General features: G+C 35.3%; 1 protein-coding gene across 2 annotated transcripts in view; it reads right to left on the bottom strand.

The window, feature by feature from the left end:
* Nucleotides 1–17,280, bottom strand: part of Srp72 (signal recognition particle 72) — a 32,260-nt gene that overhangs the window by 11,520 nt on the left and 3,460 nt on the right. For both annotated transcript variants that reach the window (XM_010640315.3, XM_010640325.2), the window contains exons 3-12: nt 16,017–16,140; nt 12,991–13,134; nt 12,800–12,911; nt 10,137–10,168; nt 8,441–8,565; nt 8,290–8,347; nt 3,845–3,976; nt 2,736–2,864; nt 1,930–2,002; nt 232–296 (exon numbers count right to left, since the gene is read on the bottom strand). In XM_010640315.3, coding sequence (XP_010638617.1) covers nt 232–296; nt 1,930–2,002; nt 2,736–2,864; nt 3,845–3,976; nt 8,290–8,347; nt 8,441–8,565; nt 10,137–10,168; nt 12,800–12,911; nt 12,991–13,134; nt 16,017–16,140 — 994 coding nt within the window. The remainder of the gene's footprint in view (nt 1–231; nt 297–1,929; nt 2,003–2,735; nt 2,865–3,844; nt 3,977–8,289; nt 8,348–8,440; nt 8,566–10,136; nt 10,169–12,799; nt 12,912–12,990; nt 13,135–16,016; nt 16,141–17,280) is intronic.

The following is a 17,280-nucleotide window of genomic DNA, read 5'->3' as shown; positions in this document are numbered from 1 at the left end:
AAAAAAAAAAAAAAAAAAAAAAAAAAAAAAAAACCCAAAAAAAGCAAAGCACAAAATAAATAAACTTATAATAGTTAAGTGACTATCTTTACTCCCTCTACTACTTTTTCCTTATGAATCTATGTAAGAAAATAAGTAGAAACTGTAATTAATAAAGAAACATCAGATATATAAATGGAATATCAATTCCACTATCTTTTTAGTCTTGTAGTATTTTAGTTAGAAACTCACCATGCCTGGTTTATGCTTTAATTCTTCTATGCTTCTCAGAATTAGACATGCTTTGGAAATATTACCTTAAGAGATTCAAAACAAAATCAGCACCACAGTGAAGAAAGTATACTGGGGAGAGGGCAAGAAAGTTTACTTCATTCCATCACTTTTCCTTAGGGAAGGTAACATGAGTCTTTGTAACATCTTTTTTTTTGAGATAGAGTCTCATCATATAGATCAGTCTAGACTTGAATTATGTTTCTCTGGCTGGCCTTGAACTCACAGCAATCCTTCAGCCTCAGTTTCCTGAATGCTAGAATTTACAGGCATGCATTACTATGCCTGGCTTGTAACATCTTTAAATACACAAGCTTTGGGGTCTTGAGGATAGTGTACAGTTTTACACATAAGGACCACGACTCATAAGGAAATAACAAAGCTTGGTGAAGCTCACAAAAAGCTTAGCAGCAGAGTTGCTACAGAAAAGAAGTCTTTCAATTGCCAATCTGTTGGTTTCTAGTTATCAGACTAACTTGAAAGTGGTCATGGGGACCTTTCCCCAAAGGCCTTGAAATATGCTGTTGTAGACATGAGTGCAATGGAAAATTTGTGGGGTTAAGATTCTGATTTTCAGCTGGGTGTGGTAGCACATACCTGTAATCCCAGGCCTCAAGAGGCTGAAGTAGGAAGATTGCAGAGTTCGAGGTCAGCCTAGGCTACACAGAGCTCAAGACCAGCCTGAACTACAAAATGAGACCCTGTCTTAAAACAACAAAAACAAAAATATTCTGATTTTCTATTCATTGAAAACCTCAATAACTTGAGAGCCCTCGTTTTCAAAAAAACAAAAACCATGACTGACTCAATAATTTTAGAATGATAAATAGAATGAAATTTGCAAAAATTTGCAAGTATATTAGCAGCAGTTTTAAATTTTTCTTTAATTGTTGCTTCATTAAGGAGCCTTCTTAGACATTTTTTTCCTAATTGCTGACTCCCCTTTCCTAATCCATGAAATTTTCATTTCTGCCATTCCAATAGCTAAGCTTTTGTTGACTACTTATCACTCTCATTGAGAAGGTATGCGCTACATCACAGCTGTCTAACAGAATTTCCTGTAGTGATGAAAATGCTCTATTAACTGTGCTAACCAATATGGTGGCCACTAACTGCATGTGGCTACTACATTTCGGAAGAATGGCTAGCACAAATGAGGAACTGAAATTTAAATTTAATTTTGATTAAATTTGAAATAATTACATGTGGCTGGTATACTATTCAACACAATTTTAGGAAATCACTCAAGGTTGGTTCAAAATAGCAAAATATTGACAGTTCTCTTAAGAATTAAACATATCAGTTATTAAATTCTACAGGTGGCCAAGTATAGATGAAGGATAAAAAGGCCAAGGTAAGATATACTGGAAAGAACAACATAAAGTAATCCTTTTCTTATTCACGCAAATATTACAGGTGGCAGATATAAAAGCATTTTTACACATGACATGTAGAAAATCTGAGTAAGAACTTTTGGAACAGAGGAATCTTTTCTTCTACTAACCTTCAACACCCAGACTGAGGTTCATTCTCATGAAATAGGAAAAACCGCAAAAAAGGTCACTAAATGCTGGAGATCACACAACCTAGCTTCATGATTGAAACAATAATATGTGTGCCTTATCATTTTACAAAAACTTTAAAATCAAATATTAGTACCTTGAGAAATTTTCAACTGTGCCATGGTCAGCTTAATGTCAGCTGCATTTTCTGGATGCTGATCTGAAAATTCCTAAAATATTTTTAATTGGGAAAAAAAAATCACAATCCACACAATTATAGTCATTACAATTACACACCTCAGCTAAAAAAAATTTTCAAGTATTAAACTTATTTCAGGTCAAATTCTTAACTTGGAAAAAAATTTACTTGACATCTGTTTTGCTTTAAATAAGGTATGCTCTGAAAGTATAATGTAGTAGCAAATTTTCTGGAAGTTACTAATAAAGAAACAATACAGACTACTACATAAACTTTTTTTTTTTTAAGGAAGATATTCAAAGAGTGCCTCCTTATTGATGGTCTTTTATAGGCAACTTTGAGTCTCAGGACAATCCTAATATTACCTTGTCGATCTCTCCAACAGTCTCTACTCATGAAATTCAAACATGTAATATTAGCAGGTGTGGGTTAATAAAAACTAAGTATCTCCCTAATTGTTTGAGATTTTGGAGTAGGAATCGCCAGAGAATACACTATTGAAACAGAGGGTTTAGTATTGGTATTAAAAGCCTAAAATCAGCCCCTAACACATTAAATGCATCATCAAATGAAAGCATTCTTCAGCGCTTATGTAAATTTATATGTAAAACAAAGCTATAACATAAGGATTAATTAAGGTGATATTTTAATTTATCTAGTGGTAGAGTATCTATTAGCTTTTCCATTAAACTTACAAGCTTACAGTATAAGGAAACAAAACAAGGGTGCCTGATACTTCATTAATCCAAGAATAATGTCTTTACCTGAAGCAGCTCTATTGCTTTTGTGTGCTGCTTTTCCCGGCAGAGCTGGGCTGCTTGGATTAACACTGGCAGGAGATGCTCAGGACTTTGGGACTGTAAACCAGTAGATATTTTGCGACATTGCTCTGCCTATATGTTTCCCCCAGAAACAAAAATGAGATAGTGAAAATGCACACTAAATAACCAAAAAGGAAAGAAATGGAAAACAGCTGAAATAAAAATAGGTGAAGAACTGCTGATAGAAAATCAGTTTAATGCATCCATTAATTTTTTCTTAAAAGAAAAAATTTCCACATACTGAGTATAAACTATGAGTTCTAAAAAACCTTTTAACAAGTTCTAACCATTCGTTTCAATATCTAAATTACAGATTAAAAAAATGCATCAATTATTAAAAACCACAAGACATATTAGTAACGACTCAGTTTTTAAATAATAAAAATGTTACTGCCTCACTCTCCCATTAAAGATTTATATTCTAGACAAGTATGAATTTTGAATTAAAATGCATATATTATATTAGAATTGATCTCTGTAACATGTGTAATTTGTGATTATCCCAATTAAAATGGAAAGAATCTTAAATCTATAATCATACGGGCATCTCTTATGATTCTTTTATTTTTTGGCAGTACCGAGGATGGAACTCAGGACCTTGTGCTTGTGAGACAGGCACAGTGCCATTGAGCTAAATTCCTGGCCCTGATGATTCTATTTTAATACAGAGAGACTAAAAATAATGAGAATGTCATTTCTTTAAAGGTAGTACTGTCTTCTTTCTCTTAAAAGCCATTAACCTATTTTACACAGAACTGGGTAAATTACTTGTTTAAAAGATAAAATCTATGACACACGATACTCTGAAGAAATAAGATAAAAATATTAAAAAACAAAACAAAACAAAAATAACTTAAACTGGGGATTTAGCTCAGTGGTGCCGCCACCTGCCTCACAAGCGCAAGGACCTGAGTTTGATCCCCAGTAAAAAAACAAAAAAAAACAACAACAACAAAAAAAACAAAAAACAAAAATAGTTTAGACTAATACACCCAATATGCCTCATATGCCATACAAAAGGTTTAGCCAAGAACCAGAGGCATATTACTTACCTGGTTTGTGTACATAGCAAGTAAAGCTTTGTTAAATTCTATGGCTTGCAGTTGTTTCTTGGAAAGTTTAAACTCTACTCCTTCTGCGTTGGTTAATTTCACCTTCTTCTTGGAGTCAAAGACATTTTGGTCCTGACCAAAAAAAAAGTTCACCCACCATTAGCAGAATATCTAATTTCAACTCTTTTGTGATCTTTTTTTTTTTTTGAGACAGGGTCTCACTATGTAGTTGAGACTAACCTGGAACTCACTATGTAGCCTAGGATCGTCTCGAACTCACAGTGATCCTTCTGCCTCCAGCCTCCTGAATGCTGGGATTACAGGCATGCGCCACCATGCCCGGCTCTCTTGTGTGATCTTATTTAGTTATTTTATATAAACACAAGAGAGCTTGGATGTAAATACATGTTGGGGCATCTAAACCAATAAAATGCACATAAACTTGTCTCAGGTTCTTGGTTCAGTTATAAAAAATTCTCTGCAATTCAAATCCACTAGTATTCATATTTTAAAATTTCTTTTTCTTTCTTTTTTTTTTTTTTTTGGTACTGGGGATTGAACTCAGGACCTTGCACTTGTGAAGCAGGCGGTGGCACCACTGAGCTAAATCCCCGGCCTGATGTTCATATTTTTAAATCACAGTTTAGCCCCACTCCTCTTATAGCCTTCTAAAAACAGGATTCCTTTTTCTAGGTAAGAAAAGGTAAAAAGTGGGCTGCTTTGAAGGGGAGAACAAGACTTCTGTGTTACGTTTCCCCTGTTAACTGTTTCGAGCTTTTTCAAGAAAAAAAAATATAGTAATTATTGTGTATCAGGACTACAAAAATACCTGTGCAATTTCGCCAAGCTATGCCCTTTAGAATTTAAAGATGATAAATGAAGTAACTTATTCCTTTTGTTCTTTTCCAGTACTGGGAATCAAACTTAGGACCTTGCGCTTGTGGAGTGCAGGAACAGTGCCACTAAGCTAAATTCCTGGCCCAGATAATCTATTCTTGATAGAAACCATCACTATATTAAATACATCATTAAACAAACTTTAGAAATATTCACACCACTCTGGAACCCACCCAAGTAATACATCGTCTGTTTGTCCTGTTCTAAAGCCCTTCTTTGTCAACTACGAAGAAATACAAGCTCAGTTTCTGAAATTTTTGTGTGGGGTGATACAGTATCACCTGCCTAATAGAAGTTCTGTTAAGAATAATAGAAAATCACAAGCCTCTCAAGAAAAGGAGACAACTAACTCACTGCATTAAGACAAAGTAAGCATTCGAGTATCTACTCATCAGCCCATTTAAATGATATAGTTACTTACAAATAGGTGCTTTATAAAATAATGTATTTACAAACAAACAGATGATACAACTTTTATTTTTCATCAGCACTGAGGATTAAACCATTGAATCACATCCTATATATACTTTTTAAAAAGTTTTAAGACAGTCTCACCAAATTGCCTGCCCTAGTTTCAAACTTGCAATTCCCTGCCTCAGGCTCCTGATAGCTGGGATTACAGGTTTGTACCATCATGAACAGCTAAAACTGCTTTTTTTTTTTTGGTACCAGAATGAACTCAGGACCTTGCATTTGTGAGGCAGGCGGGGGAACCAGTGAGCTAAATTCCTGGCCCTTATAACTCTTAAAGGAAATCTTCCACTAGCTTAAAAACAAAAAGCAAATAAAAAGTCTAAGATAATAAATTCTACTTTTTCTGATTGTGCAGCACCAAAAGCAACCTGAAATTGGACATGGTGATATATATGTGCAATCCCAGATACTTGGTTGGTTGGTTAAGACAGTGTCTCACTCTGTAGCCCAGGCTGGCCTTGACTTAATGAGCCTTCTACCTCAGCCTCCCAAAATGCTGGGATTACAGGCACGCAGCATCCTGCCAGCTATCCCAGCTACTTGGCAGGCAGAGCAGGAGGATGGCCTGAGACTGTAAGTTTGAGGCCAGCCTACACAACACAGTGAGATCACATCTCCAAACAAACAAAATCAGAACAGTAAACGTGAAACTATTTTAAAGTACAGCAAAAAAATGCCTTTTATATAATTCAATCCTCAAGAAACCACATTTTCAAGTATTCCTAGCTACTCAGGAGGAGTGTTTGAACCCAGGAATTTGAAGCCAGCCTACGCAATATAGCAAGACCCTGAAAAAAGGAACCAAACTTATAGGTTTGTTCTCATGTTACTGTTTTATACTTTAATTCTTCGTGTACAGCAATGAGATTAAACTCTGCCATGACAATTATTAAAAAACTTGATTTTCAAGGATTCCTAGACCTTGACATCACTTAATCTTTTTTTTTTTTTTTCATTGAGTTTACTGGTACTTTTTAGGTATACAGTACAGTTACATTCATCACTGGGATCTTGTACCTTTACATGATGTGTCTTGGTTAATATTTTTTCCCTATACCCCTGCCTTCCCTTACCCCCTGCACCCTTCCCTATTTACAAAGTCTTTGTTTCCATTTTTCCCTTTTCTCATATTTTTTTTCCCCTTCTTTCCTTTCTCCTACCCTTCTCACTTCTTCTACTCCTTTAGCCCTTTTCTTCCTATTTCACATTATCAATTATATAATTTGGACCTTATTTACACATTTAGTTCTTCGCACCAGAGCACTTAATCTTTTTTTAAACTATAGAACATCTGTGCATCCTGTTGTTTCCTCATTGTAGCCCACAAATCATAAACATTTCTTCATATATACGTTTATTTTGTTGCTTAACAAGTAAAACCATATTCTCCCAGGATCAGATTTGCCCGCAAGAGCTTTTTCCTTTCACAAGATATGATTTACAAAAAGTAAGTCAGATGTGGAGGCACACACGTGTAATCCCATCACTCTGGGAGGCTGAGGCAGTAGGATCTTAAGTTGCCCAGTCTGGACAATTTAGTGACTTATAGTGAGATCCTGTTTCAAAACAGATGGGATATAATTCAGCAGGAAGGCCCTAGGTTCAATCCCCAGTATGGGGCATGGTAATACAGGGTGGGTTACAAAGTATACAGACAAGAAATGTAAATGTGCATATTTTTCAACACCAGAATGAGATTTTAAACTATGCAGTAATTAAGACTATGTTTATTTCTTGTGCATTATCTACTGTATCTAGTACTATTTTGAATAAAAAGTGAGAAGTAGGGCTGAGAGTGCATACACACACACACACACACACACACACACACACACACACGCAGCTCAGTGGCAGTGTTTGGCTACCACATGCAAGGCCCTAGGTTCAATCCCCAGTACTAAAGGAGGAAGTGATTAGAAATAATTTATAGGGCTGGGGATTTGGCTCAGTGGTTCCACCATCTGCCTCACAAGTGCAAGGACCCTAGTTCGATCCCTGGTACCCTCCCCAAAGAAATAATTTATAAATTGATAAAAATTCAATGTATAAATTAAATTAAGGTGGAGATATTAATTTAGTGTTTCACATACTCTTTTTACCGCATCTACATATGTATCAGTAATAGGGATTTGTTCTGATTAGGATTTCAAAACTCATAAACATTGGCAGGTTCATACTTCTGCACAAATTCAAATGCCAGCACAATGTTCAGAAACCTGTTAATGACTACTCCTTTAATACCACTATCTCACATCTGAGAACTCTCAGCACTTCTGTTATCAGAGAGAAGTATTACAAAGAAGACACTCTGCAGTCAGACACTAGACTGTAAATCCCACTTCTACCTTTTACTAGCTATGGCCTTATACAAATTACTCAACTTCTTTTTGACTTAAATTATATTTCTATAAACTGGAAGAAGAACTACCATCTAAAAAGATTACCATGGGGACAGAAAATGGCACTTGAAAATTCACATGGCATATCAAGAGAAATCAAATGTTAGATATTTTTATTTTCTATTGACTTAGATTTCAAATCTGAACTTTTTTTTTTCCATGAACACAGTTCCAAATGTTGCTTAATTTGATTAGCACAGTGTGCCAAGTTAGGATAGCCTATAGAGCTACCAGTAATTTTTTAAATAGGGTGGAAATGTGAGAGAGGTCATGGCACTTGCTCATGCCTCACTTCCCCCCAAAAAAACTCAGGGGAAAATTGAAAATTTGTACTTTCAGATGCAGCAGATGAATAAATCACATAAAATATGCATATATTTAAAAGTTCAGACAAGTCATAACTTTTAATAAAAAGGTTTTCCATATTATTATAAAATGGGTCAAGAGGAGTATATCAAAGTCCAGAGCCTACAACTAAAAAAAGTTTTATATCTTGAATATGCATGGCAGAATCATCAACATTGTGAAAGTTAACAATCAACACATTGTGAAAGTTGCGATTTTGTTGCATTGAACTTTTTTTTGTCATGGAAAAAAGAACACTTATCTTAGAATAAAAGCTGGAATAATCTATTTTTTATATGAAATATATGGAAAGCCATGGATATTCCATACCTTATTGATGGTAATGATGTTATTTGCAATTACAGCTAGTAATCCCACATCTGTTGGCCTGTGAACAAGAAGCAGTAGTTAAAACTGAACAAATCTTTAAAAAGAAGCCTTATCTCCTCTAAAAGATAATTCATTTCTAAAGTTCACTTACTTCAGTTTTATTATCTGATTGTAAAGCTGTAAAGCCTCCTCTGTACAGCCCTGAAGCTGCAGAATGTAGGCCATCTGACCGTGAATGATGGCCAGTTCTGTCTGTGGGTCTTCCTCTGTGCCATCCTAAGGAAAACAAGAAACGTTTTTTCCTGTACATTTTCCAAACTGATCTACTTTTATATACCAAGTGACACAAACATATGAAAAATATATAATCCTTGGTAAGACAGTAATATCCCCCCGAGTCAGTTCTTTAAAATTTAAAACTGGCACCAAAAGAGAGTTAAATTTAAGGGAAAATGCCAAAAAGATCTTGAAAGAAGATGACAACAAACTTGGAAATACCATGTATTGATCATTACTTCTAAAACCCAAGAATGAAAAAATAATGTAAAAAGTCCACATGCAAGTTTAGCTTTTTACAATATCCCTAAGTTTTAGAAACACAATTTTCTCCTAAGAACACATTTTTAAGATGCTTGTCAATTCTACCATAACTTCAGCCAAAATTTATAAAATACTCTAGAAAGAACTTAAAAAGTTGGAATTCTATAATTAGTTTTATAACTAACTCTGTAATTAGCTCTCTTAACTGATGTTCCAGATGAATCCATTCTTCAGTGCTCCTAGAGCGTTAGCTGATGATACTCATGTATGGTGAAAGCTCAAAGCTAGTAGGCTCTTACCTTTACTAACCCAGCACCCTGGAGCTAACTTGGTGATGCTGACCAGAAGTCCTATGCTTGTGCCCAAATATGTTATGCCAATTATGTTTGATACAGAAATGGTAAAACTTAAACACTATAATAAAAGATGAGCTATGAAAGTGAAGAGAGACTTGTTTTGTTGTTGTTGTTACCGGAGATCGAACTCAGGACCTTGCACTTGAGGCAGGCACAGTGCCACTCAGCTAAATCCCGGGTGAAAAGAGACTTGTTTTTATTGTTTTGTTTGTTTGTGTGGGTACTGGGGATCAAATTCCAGTCCTTGTGCTTGTGAGGCAGGCACCAGAACCACTGAGCTAAATCCCTGGTCCAAAAAGAGACTCGTTTTAAGGTCAACCATGCAGAATGCTCAGGAAGATTTACTAAAGGCAAATTCCTACAGAAAATTACTGTCTGATTAGATATGAGCCAAACAATGGTGATTGGTAAGAGTTAGTACCTATTAAATCTCTGGAATCAAACTATTTCCTATTAAAAAAAAAAAAAAAAAAAAAAAAAAAGCAGACATCAGGAATGCTGGATTATGTATGGATTTTAAAGAAAAACACATGGAATTCCTTTGAGCAGACCTGCAGTCAAGACTTTAGTCCCATAACCTAAACTAGAAGAATTTTTATATTAAGATAAAATGCTTATGGTATTACGATGTCTCACCTGAGTAGACTTCATCAAATAACATCAAATAACTTCATCAATCATGAGTGTTCCTAATATGATTATATTAGAATATAAATATATATGTATGTATATATATATATATATATACATACATATATATTTATTTTGTTGTTGTTTTGTTGGTACCAGGGATCAAACTCGGGTCCTCGCGCTTGCAAGATAGGCAGCGGAACCACTGAGCTAAATCCCCAACCCTACCATCTATTATAAAAAGTTGGTAAATAGTACCGTGAAACTTCCTACTAACTATATTAGAAGGGTAAAGTTTGAGTTTAACAACAAAATACTTACAGAGTCTTCTGAAAATGACTGACGGCAAAGATCTACAGGAGAAAAATTGTTTTAAAATTAGTATTGCTGGGCAATTACCATGTTTTCATCATACCAAAGAGCAAGAACTAAACTGAGGAAATTTAAAGATAATCCTTTTTTTTGGTATCCAGAAATTGAACTCAGGGCCTTGTGTTTACCATTAAAAATAATCTTATTAACAAGAAAATGTAAAATTTATGTTAGCATCACATTTACTGTATAAACATTACTGGTCCATAGCTGGGTGTGGTCACACACTTATAATCCCAGCACCCTGGAAGGCTGAGACAGAAGGAATGAAATTCGAGCCTACCTGGCCAATTAGAAAGATTCCCTATTTCTGAACAGGGATTTAGCTTAGTTGCATGGTACAGCACCTGCCTTGCAAGTGCAAGGTCCTGAGTTTGAGTCTTAGTACCAGAAAAAGAGAATTAAAAAAAAAAAAAAAAAAAAAAAAAAAAAAAAAAAAGACTTGATCTAAGACCCTATCTCTGAAAGGAAAAAAACATGTGAGAAACTAGAGATATAGCTCAGTGTAAAGGATCTAGGTTCAGTATCTACTAATCTGACCATACACTAAAAAATAAGATAAAATTAAACAGGTCCTTGATTATCAGTCTCTAGCACTTTTCCTTTCATTTGTATTCTCCACACTAACATTTTTAGAAAGTGTAAATGTAATAATAATTGATTGCAAAACACAAATTACAAAAAAAATAAAGATAATAATTCCACCATCTAATAAACACTGCTAGAATTTTAGCTATTTGTTATATAAACCTGCATTAAAGTGGAATATTCTATATACTATATTAACTCACTCCCATTTAATATAATTTTTTTTGGTACCAGGGATTGGACTCGGGTCTTTGCATTTGTGAGGCAGGTGGTGGCACCACTGAGCTAAATCAGCTGCCCCTGTCCCATTTAATATACTATGGACTTGTGTTATAATAAATATGAATCAACATTATTTTTTACATTTTAGTTTTAATTACTGCATGGCAATCTATTTTGGGATTACAGTAAATTGTAGTCAATCTTTTAATGGCATAGAAACTTATGCTCTAAGATTTTGTTCATATATCCTTTTAATTAATATTCAGATACATACATGAGTTTATCAAATTATTTCCTTAAAATAAATTTCTAGAAATGGAATTCAAAGAATGCAAACTTTTAAATCTTACACATTGCCAAACTGTCCAGTGTGAAGTCTGGAGTGCTTTTACACTCAAGCCTGCATGGTATGAGGGTGCTCTTCTGTATCACTGTCAATACTGGGCATGACTGAGAAATTTTCCTTCTTTCTGAGACAGGGTTATACAGGTTGATCTGGAACTACTAGGTGAAATGACTATCCTGTTTCGGCCTCCCAAGTGCTGGAAGTAGGGCACATGCCACCACAACCAGGAAAATTTTTTTACTTACTTACTTACTTGTGGTGCTGGGCATCAAACCCAACACCTCAAGCATATTAGGCAAGCACTCTACTGAGCTACGTCCCCAGCCCCTAAATTCTAGTCCTTAAATGGATTTTTCTTCTCATGATGCTCTGATATTTATTATTTTAACTTTAAAATTTTTTATTCGGTACCGGGGATCGAACTTGGGTCCTTGTGCTTGCGAGGCAGGTGGCGGAACCACTGAGCTAAATCCCTAGAACTTAACTTTTAAAATTTAACAGTGTTCAAATGGAAAGGGGAACAAGGGAAGAGGGAGGGAGGGAGGAAGGAAGAGATAAGAAAAAAAGTGAAAATAGAAGGAAAACATGGAAACAAAGCTTTTGTACATAGGGAGGGAAAGGGGCTTGAGGTGGGAGAATGGAATAAATATTTTAAAAAATTTAATAGTAAAGCAGACCCCATTTCATCTCTTTTTTTCATTCCCCACCATTCACTGAAGTCCCTATAACAACATTTTTATAGTTTCTGCAGATAATGTACACAGAAGTCTAAATGTTTCAGGAACTGAAAATTGAAATGTTTCATTTTGTTTTCCTCCCTCCTTTCTTCCTTGTCTTCCTTCCTCCTTCCTTTTTGGTGCTGGGATTTGTCCTAGGGTTTTGTGTATGCTAAGCTCACACTCTACTACTGAGCTACACTCCCTAACCCCCTTTTTTCCTTAATTAAAAGCTTTAAAGCATGTAAATATTGTATATAAAAACATACTAGAGTTAACAATGTGCTTGAATGGTTCTAGAAATACATACATGTAATGATGCTGTGTTTGCATGCACACTCGTGCTGAAGCACACATAGCATATTAACTACCACAGCAGAATAATCCAACAATTCTAGTAACTAATACCGAATGTTTTACTGTATGTCTTGTACTGCTGTAAATGCTTGACATTAAGTCACTTTATTTACATGTAACAATCATAATAGTTTGCTCAAAAAGCTAATCCTCAATGTTTAAATTTTAAGGTAGAATAAACTGAACATGAACAAGTGGACTGCCTTACTGATTAGACAAAAAAGATATGGTCAAAATGAAAGAGTCTAGATGAACTCTGAATAATTCCCACTGCCTCAGTACTATTTCCATTTAATATTTCATAAATATCAAATGCAATTTTTGGAGGTACTCTACAAGTTTTATCCACATTATGTTAACAGCAACCTTAACAAACTTCCAACCTTCAGCTCTCTGTAGGATTTTCATTGCCTGGTTCAGCTGGCCTTGTCCAATCAGTGCACAGGCGGTGTTGTAGCACAGTTCGTGGGTGCCTTCCTGGAGGCCCAAGTTCTCCTGTCATGGAGCAGAACACCAGTCAAACACCAGGCACAAGGACTATTCCATGGCTGCATGGATGCATGAGAATACTCACTGGAACCACTTTTTCCCAATTGCTTTGAGCTGCAACAACTGCAGAAAGGTTTGTTTTCCTTTCCTCATCATAATCATCTTGGGAATTTCGCACGAGATCTCTATACACAGCTAAGCATTCATCATAGCGTTCCAAACGGTATAACTAAGGAACAAAAAGCAAAAAAAAAAAAAAAAAAAAAAAAAAAAAAAAAAAAAAAAAAAAAAAAAATCAAAGAACACTAATAATAGCGTTATATCCCTGACACCACACTAATGTTCTGGGGAATCACTAAATGAGAATCTAATTCAGCATAACACAGGCAATTATATGTTTATCTTATATAATTTTTAAATTAGTTCTGTGTGCTATAAGACACTTTCAAATACAATACATCTTTACTATATAACAGATTTGTAAGCATTATTCAAGTTAGAAAAGTAATTTTTAGAGTCAGGCATGGTGGGAGGCTGAGGCAGGAGAATCCCAAGTTGGATCTTGGCATGAGTAACTTAGTAACTAGTGAGACCTTATCTCAAAATAATAGTGGGAAATGGGAAGGTCCTGGGTTCAATTTCCATTAATCTCCCCTGCCCCCGCAAAAGAATTTCTTTTAACTTCCTTCTTGAAATCAAAGTACCTAGAAATTTTTCTAAGAAATCTATTCTATTACCTGAATCTGAATTACAATAAAAAATTTCCACAAGACAAAATAATTACTAATCCCCAGTAAATAGGAAAAAATTTAAATATCATAATTACTATTTTATAGAAATTCATTATATATAATATTTTCTTGTTTCTCAGAATCAGCTATTGTACAGAATAATCTCAATAACTCACAATTTCTGCTTATTCAAGGTGCTGCTTTTTTTTTAATGGTGGCAGTGTTTTATATTTATTAAAGCTAGAAAAAAATCAGAAAGCTGGGGGGAAAATAGGCCCTGCAAACTGAGTTTGGGTTCAGTAAAAATGGAGGAAAAAATAAAAATAAAAAATACACCAAGTGTAGGGTGGACTATCATGAAGAGGCATGAAAGCCTACTCAAGCTGCTTTTTCTTTTTAAAGAGGTATGAGAAGGATTAGAGGTAGGTACAGGATACACCCAAGAGCAGAGTGTGGGTGCTCAAAGAAATGAGGTACAATATAGTTGGAAATTGGGGATCTTTTACATGTTTTAGGAGGTGGAAATCTGTGGAACTAAATAATCTATAGTCCTACAGGATGGAAAGATGTCCTGTCCTTAGTGAGCCATTTCTCTGGGAAATGCCAAAGTGTAGTTCTTTCATGGGTGAAAGTGGACCATTTGCAAGTAAAAAGGAATAGTCAGACCCTTTACAGCTAAAGAAAATTGCACATATTTGAAGTCTGGGAGAAGGGAAAAAAGTAAATAAGCCAGGCTTGTCGTCTGAAGCTGCAATTTTTCTTTAAACTATAACTTTAAAATTTCTGATTTCCTTGTATCCTTTCTACTTATTTCTTTTATCCTACCTCATTTCTTCTGAGACTTTGGTTCCTTATTCTTTTTTTTAGTTTTTTGAGACAGGGTCTCATTATGTAGTTGAGACTGACCTGGAACTCACTTTGTATCCCATGCTGGTCTCGAACTCACAGTGATCCTCCTGCCTCAGGCTCCCGAGGGCTGGGATTACAGGCATGTGCCACCATGCCCAGCCTGTTCCCTTATTCTTAAGGGGTTGCAGAGTTAAAGCTGTTCTTGTTTTGTTTTTTTGGGTGCTGGGGATCGAACTGGGGCCTTTGGAATTGCAAGGCAGGCAGCAGAACCACTGAACCAAATACCTGGCCCCATAAAGCTGTTCTTAAAGGACAACAACTACCTCTTTGTTAATCTGTCCATGTACAACAGAGACTGATGCCCTTCAACACTGAAATGTAACCAGTTTACACATTTCTGTCCTCTCATCAATAGTAGCCCTATTTTATATTGCTTCATTTATATCATTTATTTATTTTTGAGATAGTCCTGCTATGTGATTCAGGCTGGCCTCACACTTGAGGTGATTCTCCTGCCTCAGCCTCCCAGTACTGGAATTATAGGCGTGCACTACCACACCTGGCTCAAGTTTAATTTTATGTCCCAAAAACAATATTAAAAAAAAAGCATTATTTTCAGAAACAATATTTGTCCTATGGGATAGAAGAAATCACCAAAATATGTATCTATCATGATTTTAAACTTAGAATTAAAATATCAGTTAAATACTAGAAATAGTTTCAAACCTGTGTAAATATATAAGCTCATTAGCCTCCATCTTTCTAATTAAAAAATCAGATTTCATAGCTATTTATATTTTTTCTTTCTCATTTTGAATTTTTGGAGAGTCTCACTATGCAGTTCAGGCTGGCCTTGAACTCACTGTAGCCCAGGCTGGCTTCAAATTTATGGTGATCCTCCTGCTTCAGCCTTCCTAGTGCTGGGATCACAAAGCACTAGGCTAGTTCTTTAATTTTCTAGTTATACCAAGTAAGTGGTTTGTTCATAGACTATGACATACACCACTTATACAAACATATACAAATGAAGATCAAAAGGAGAAAACGTGCTGGGCAGGACTGCAATCTCAGCTACTTGGGATGATACAGAAGGATCATAAATTGGAGGCCAGCCTTAAATTTGCCAGCAATTTAGCAAAACTCTCTTTTTTTTTTGTTTTTTGTTTTGGTTTTTTGAGACTGACCTGGAACTCACTATGTAGCCCAGGTTGGTCTCAAACTCCCAGGGATCCTCCTGCTTCAGCCTCCCAAGTGCTGGGGTTATAGGTGTGTGCCACCACACCTGGCCTTAGCAAAACTCTGTCTTAAAATAACAAATTTTTAAAAAAGGGCTGGGGGTATAGCTCAGTGGTATAATGTCCCTGGGTCTGATTCCCAATACTGGAGAAAAAAATTTTCATACTTCAAGAACTGATTTGGTGGCTAGTCTTGTGGAACTTCATGATGGGCTGGGTTTCCTCAACTTTGACCTTGTTAGAGGCATGCTCATTCAGGATGATGATGATCCACAGGTGTTTAAAGCAGTACTCACCACTTGTCCATATAGCTCTTTTAGTTTGTCTGTCTGCTGGTTGGCACTTTCTATTGTCTTCAAGGCATTTTCAATTCTGTTGAGCCTGTACTCACAATATGCCTTCTCAAAGGAGAGAGAGTTACTAAGAAAGAAAAAACAAATAGCTGATCATTATCTCTACAAGACAGAACACTCACTCTATGCCAGATCCTGCTCTAGCACCTGGGATGTGTTAATTTATTCAATCCCCAGAACAGTAAAGGAAACAAAGGTTAGTGACTTATCCAAAAATCACACAGGCTCATTAAGTGCCAGAAAATCTAAATCAATTTCCCTAGCCCCTACTCTTTTCATGGATATTGAGAATTATTGACCTTTTAAAAATAACACTGAAGAAAGTAATTATGAATCAATAAAATAACCAACTACCTTAGAGACAAGGATAATCCGAACACTTAAGTGTCTATTTGATTAATTCCTTAAGTCTACTAATAGCCAAGCATGATGGTGCATACTTGTAACCCTAGCACCCTTGAAGCTGATGCAGAAGGATTTCAAGTTCTTGACGCAGCCTGGGCAATTTAGCAAGACCTTGTGTCAATAAATAAATAAATTTAAAAAGGGCTGAGATGTAGCTCAGTATGAAGGCTTGAAGTTCAATCCCTAGTACCACACACATGCTAAAAACAAAAGACAACAACAGCAACAAAAACAAAAAACCAAACCAAAACTATTAATAAAATAATAGGCTTTATGAGGCTTCTTCTAATTTGTTCAAGAAGCAAATGATTAGCAAATAAAAAATAACTATAAGTAAAAGAACATAATACTTGCAATCCAACAACTGGTACATACACAACTAAGAAAGCAACATTTATAAACTGAGCACGGTGGTGCATAAGGCTGAGTCAGGAAGATGGCAAATTCCAGCCTAGCCTAGGCAAATTAATGAGATTTTGTCTCAAAATGGAAAATAACTAAAAAATTAAAACAACGAATCATTTTGAAGTTTCAACCATAATCTCCAAAGAAAAATATCTATCAAAACAAATAGCAATATTTTACTTACCTAATAAATTTTTTGGAAAACTTCCTATCTCACATAATCCAGTATTTTAAATTTTAGTATAAACATGTTTAATAGCAGCAAGCAACATCCCTTTTATTTTCTTTATTTTTTCCAGTACTGGTGATCAAACTCAGGACTGCGTGAGGTAGGTGCAGTAAATCCCTGACCTTTCCTTTTATTTTTAATAAAGTTATAAAATTAGTTTTCAGTTTG

This window comes from Fukomys damarensis, unplaced genomic scaffold (assembly GCF_012274545.1).
Source record: "Fukomys damarensis isolate Sample0158 unplaced genomic scaffold, DMR_v1.0_HiC HiC_scaffold_35, whole genome shotgun sequence".
Classification (NCBI taxonomy): Eukaryota; Metazoa; Chordata; class Mammalia; order Rodentia; family Bathyergidae; genus Fukomys; species Fukomys damarensis.
Note: the sequence above shows the minus strand (reverse complement) of the source record. Positions and strands in the feature narration are given on the sequence as shown.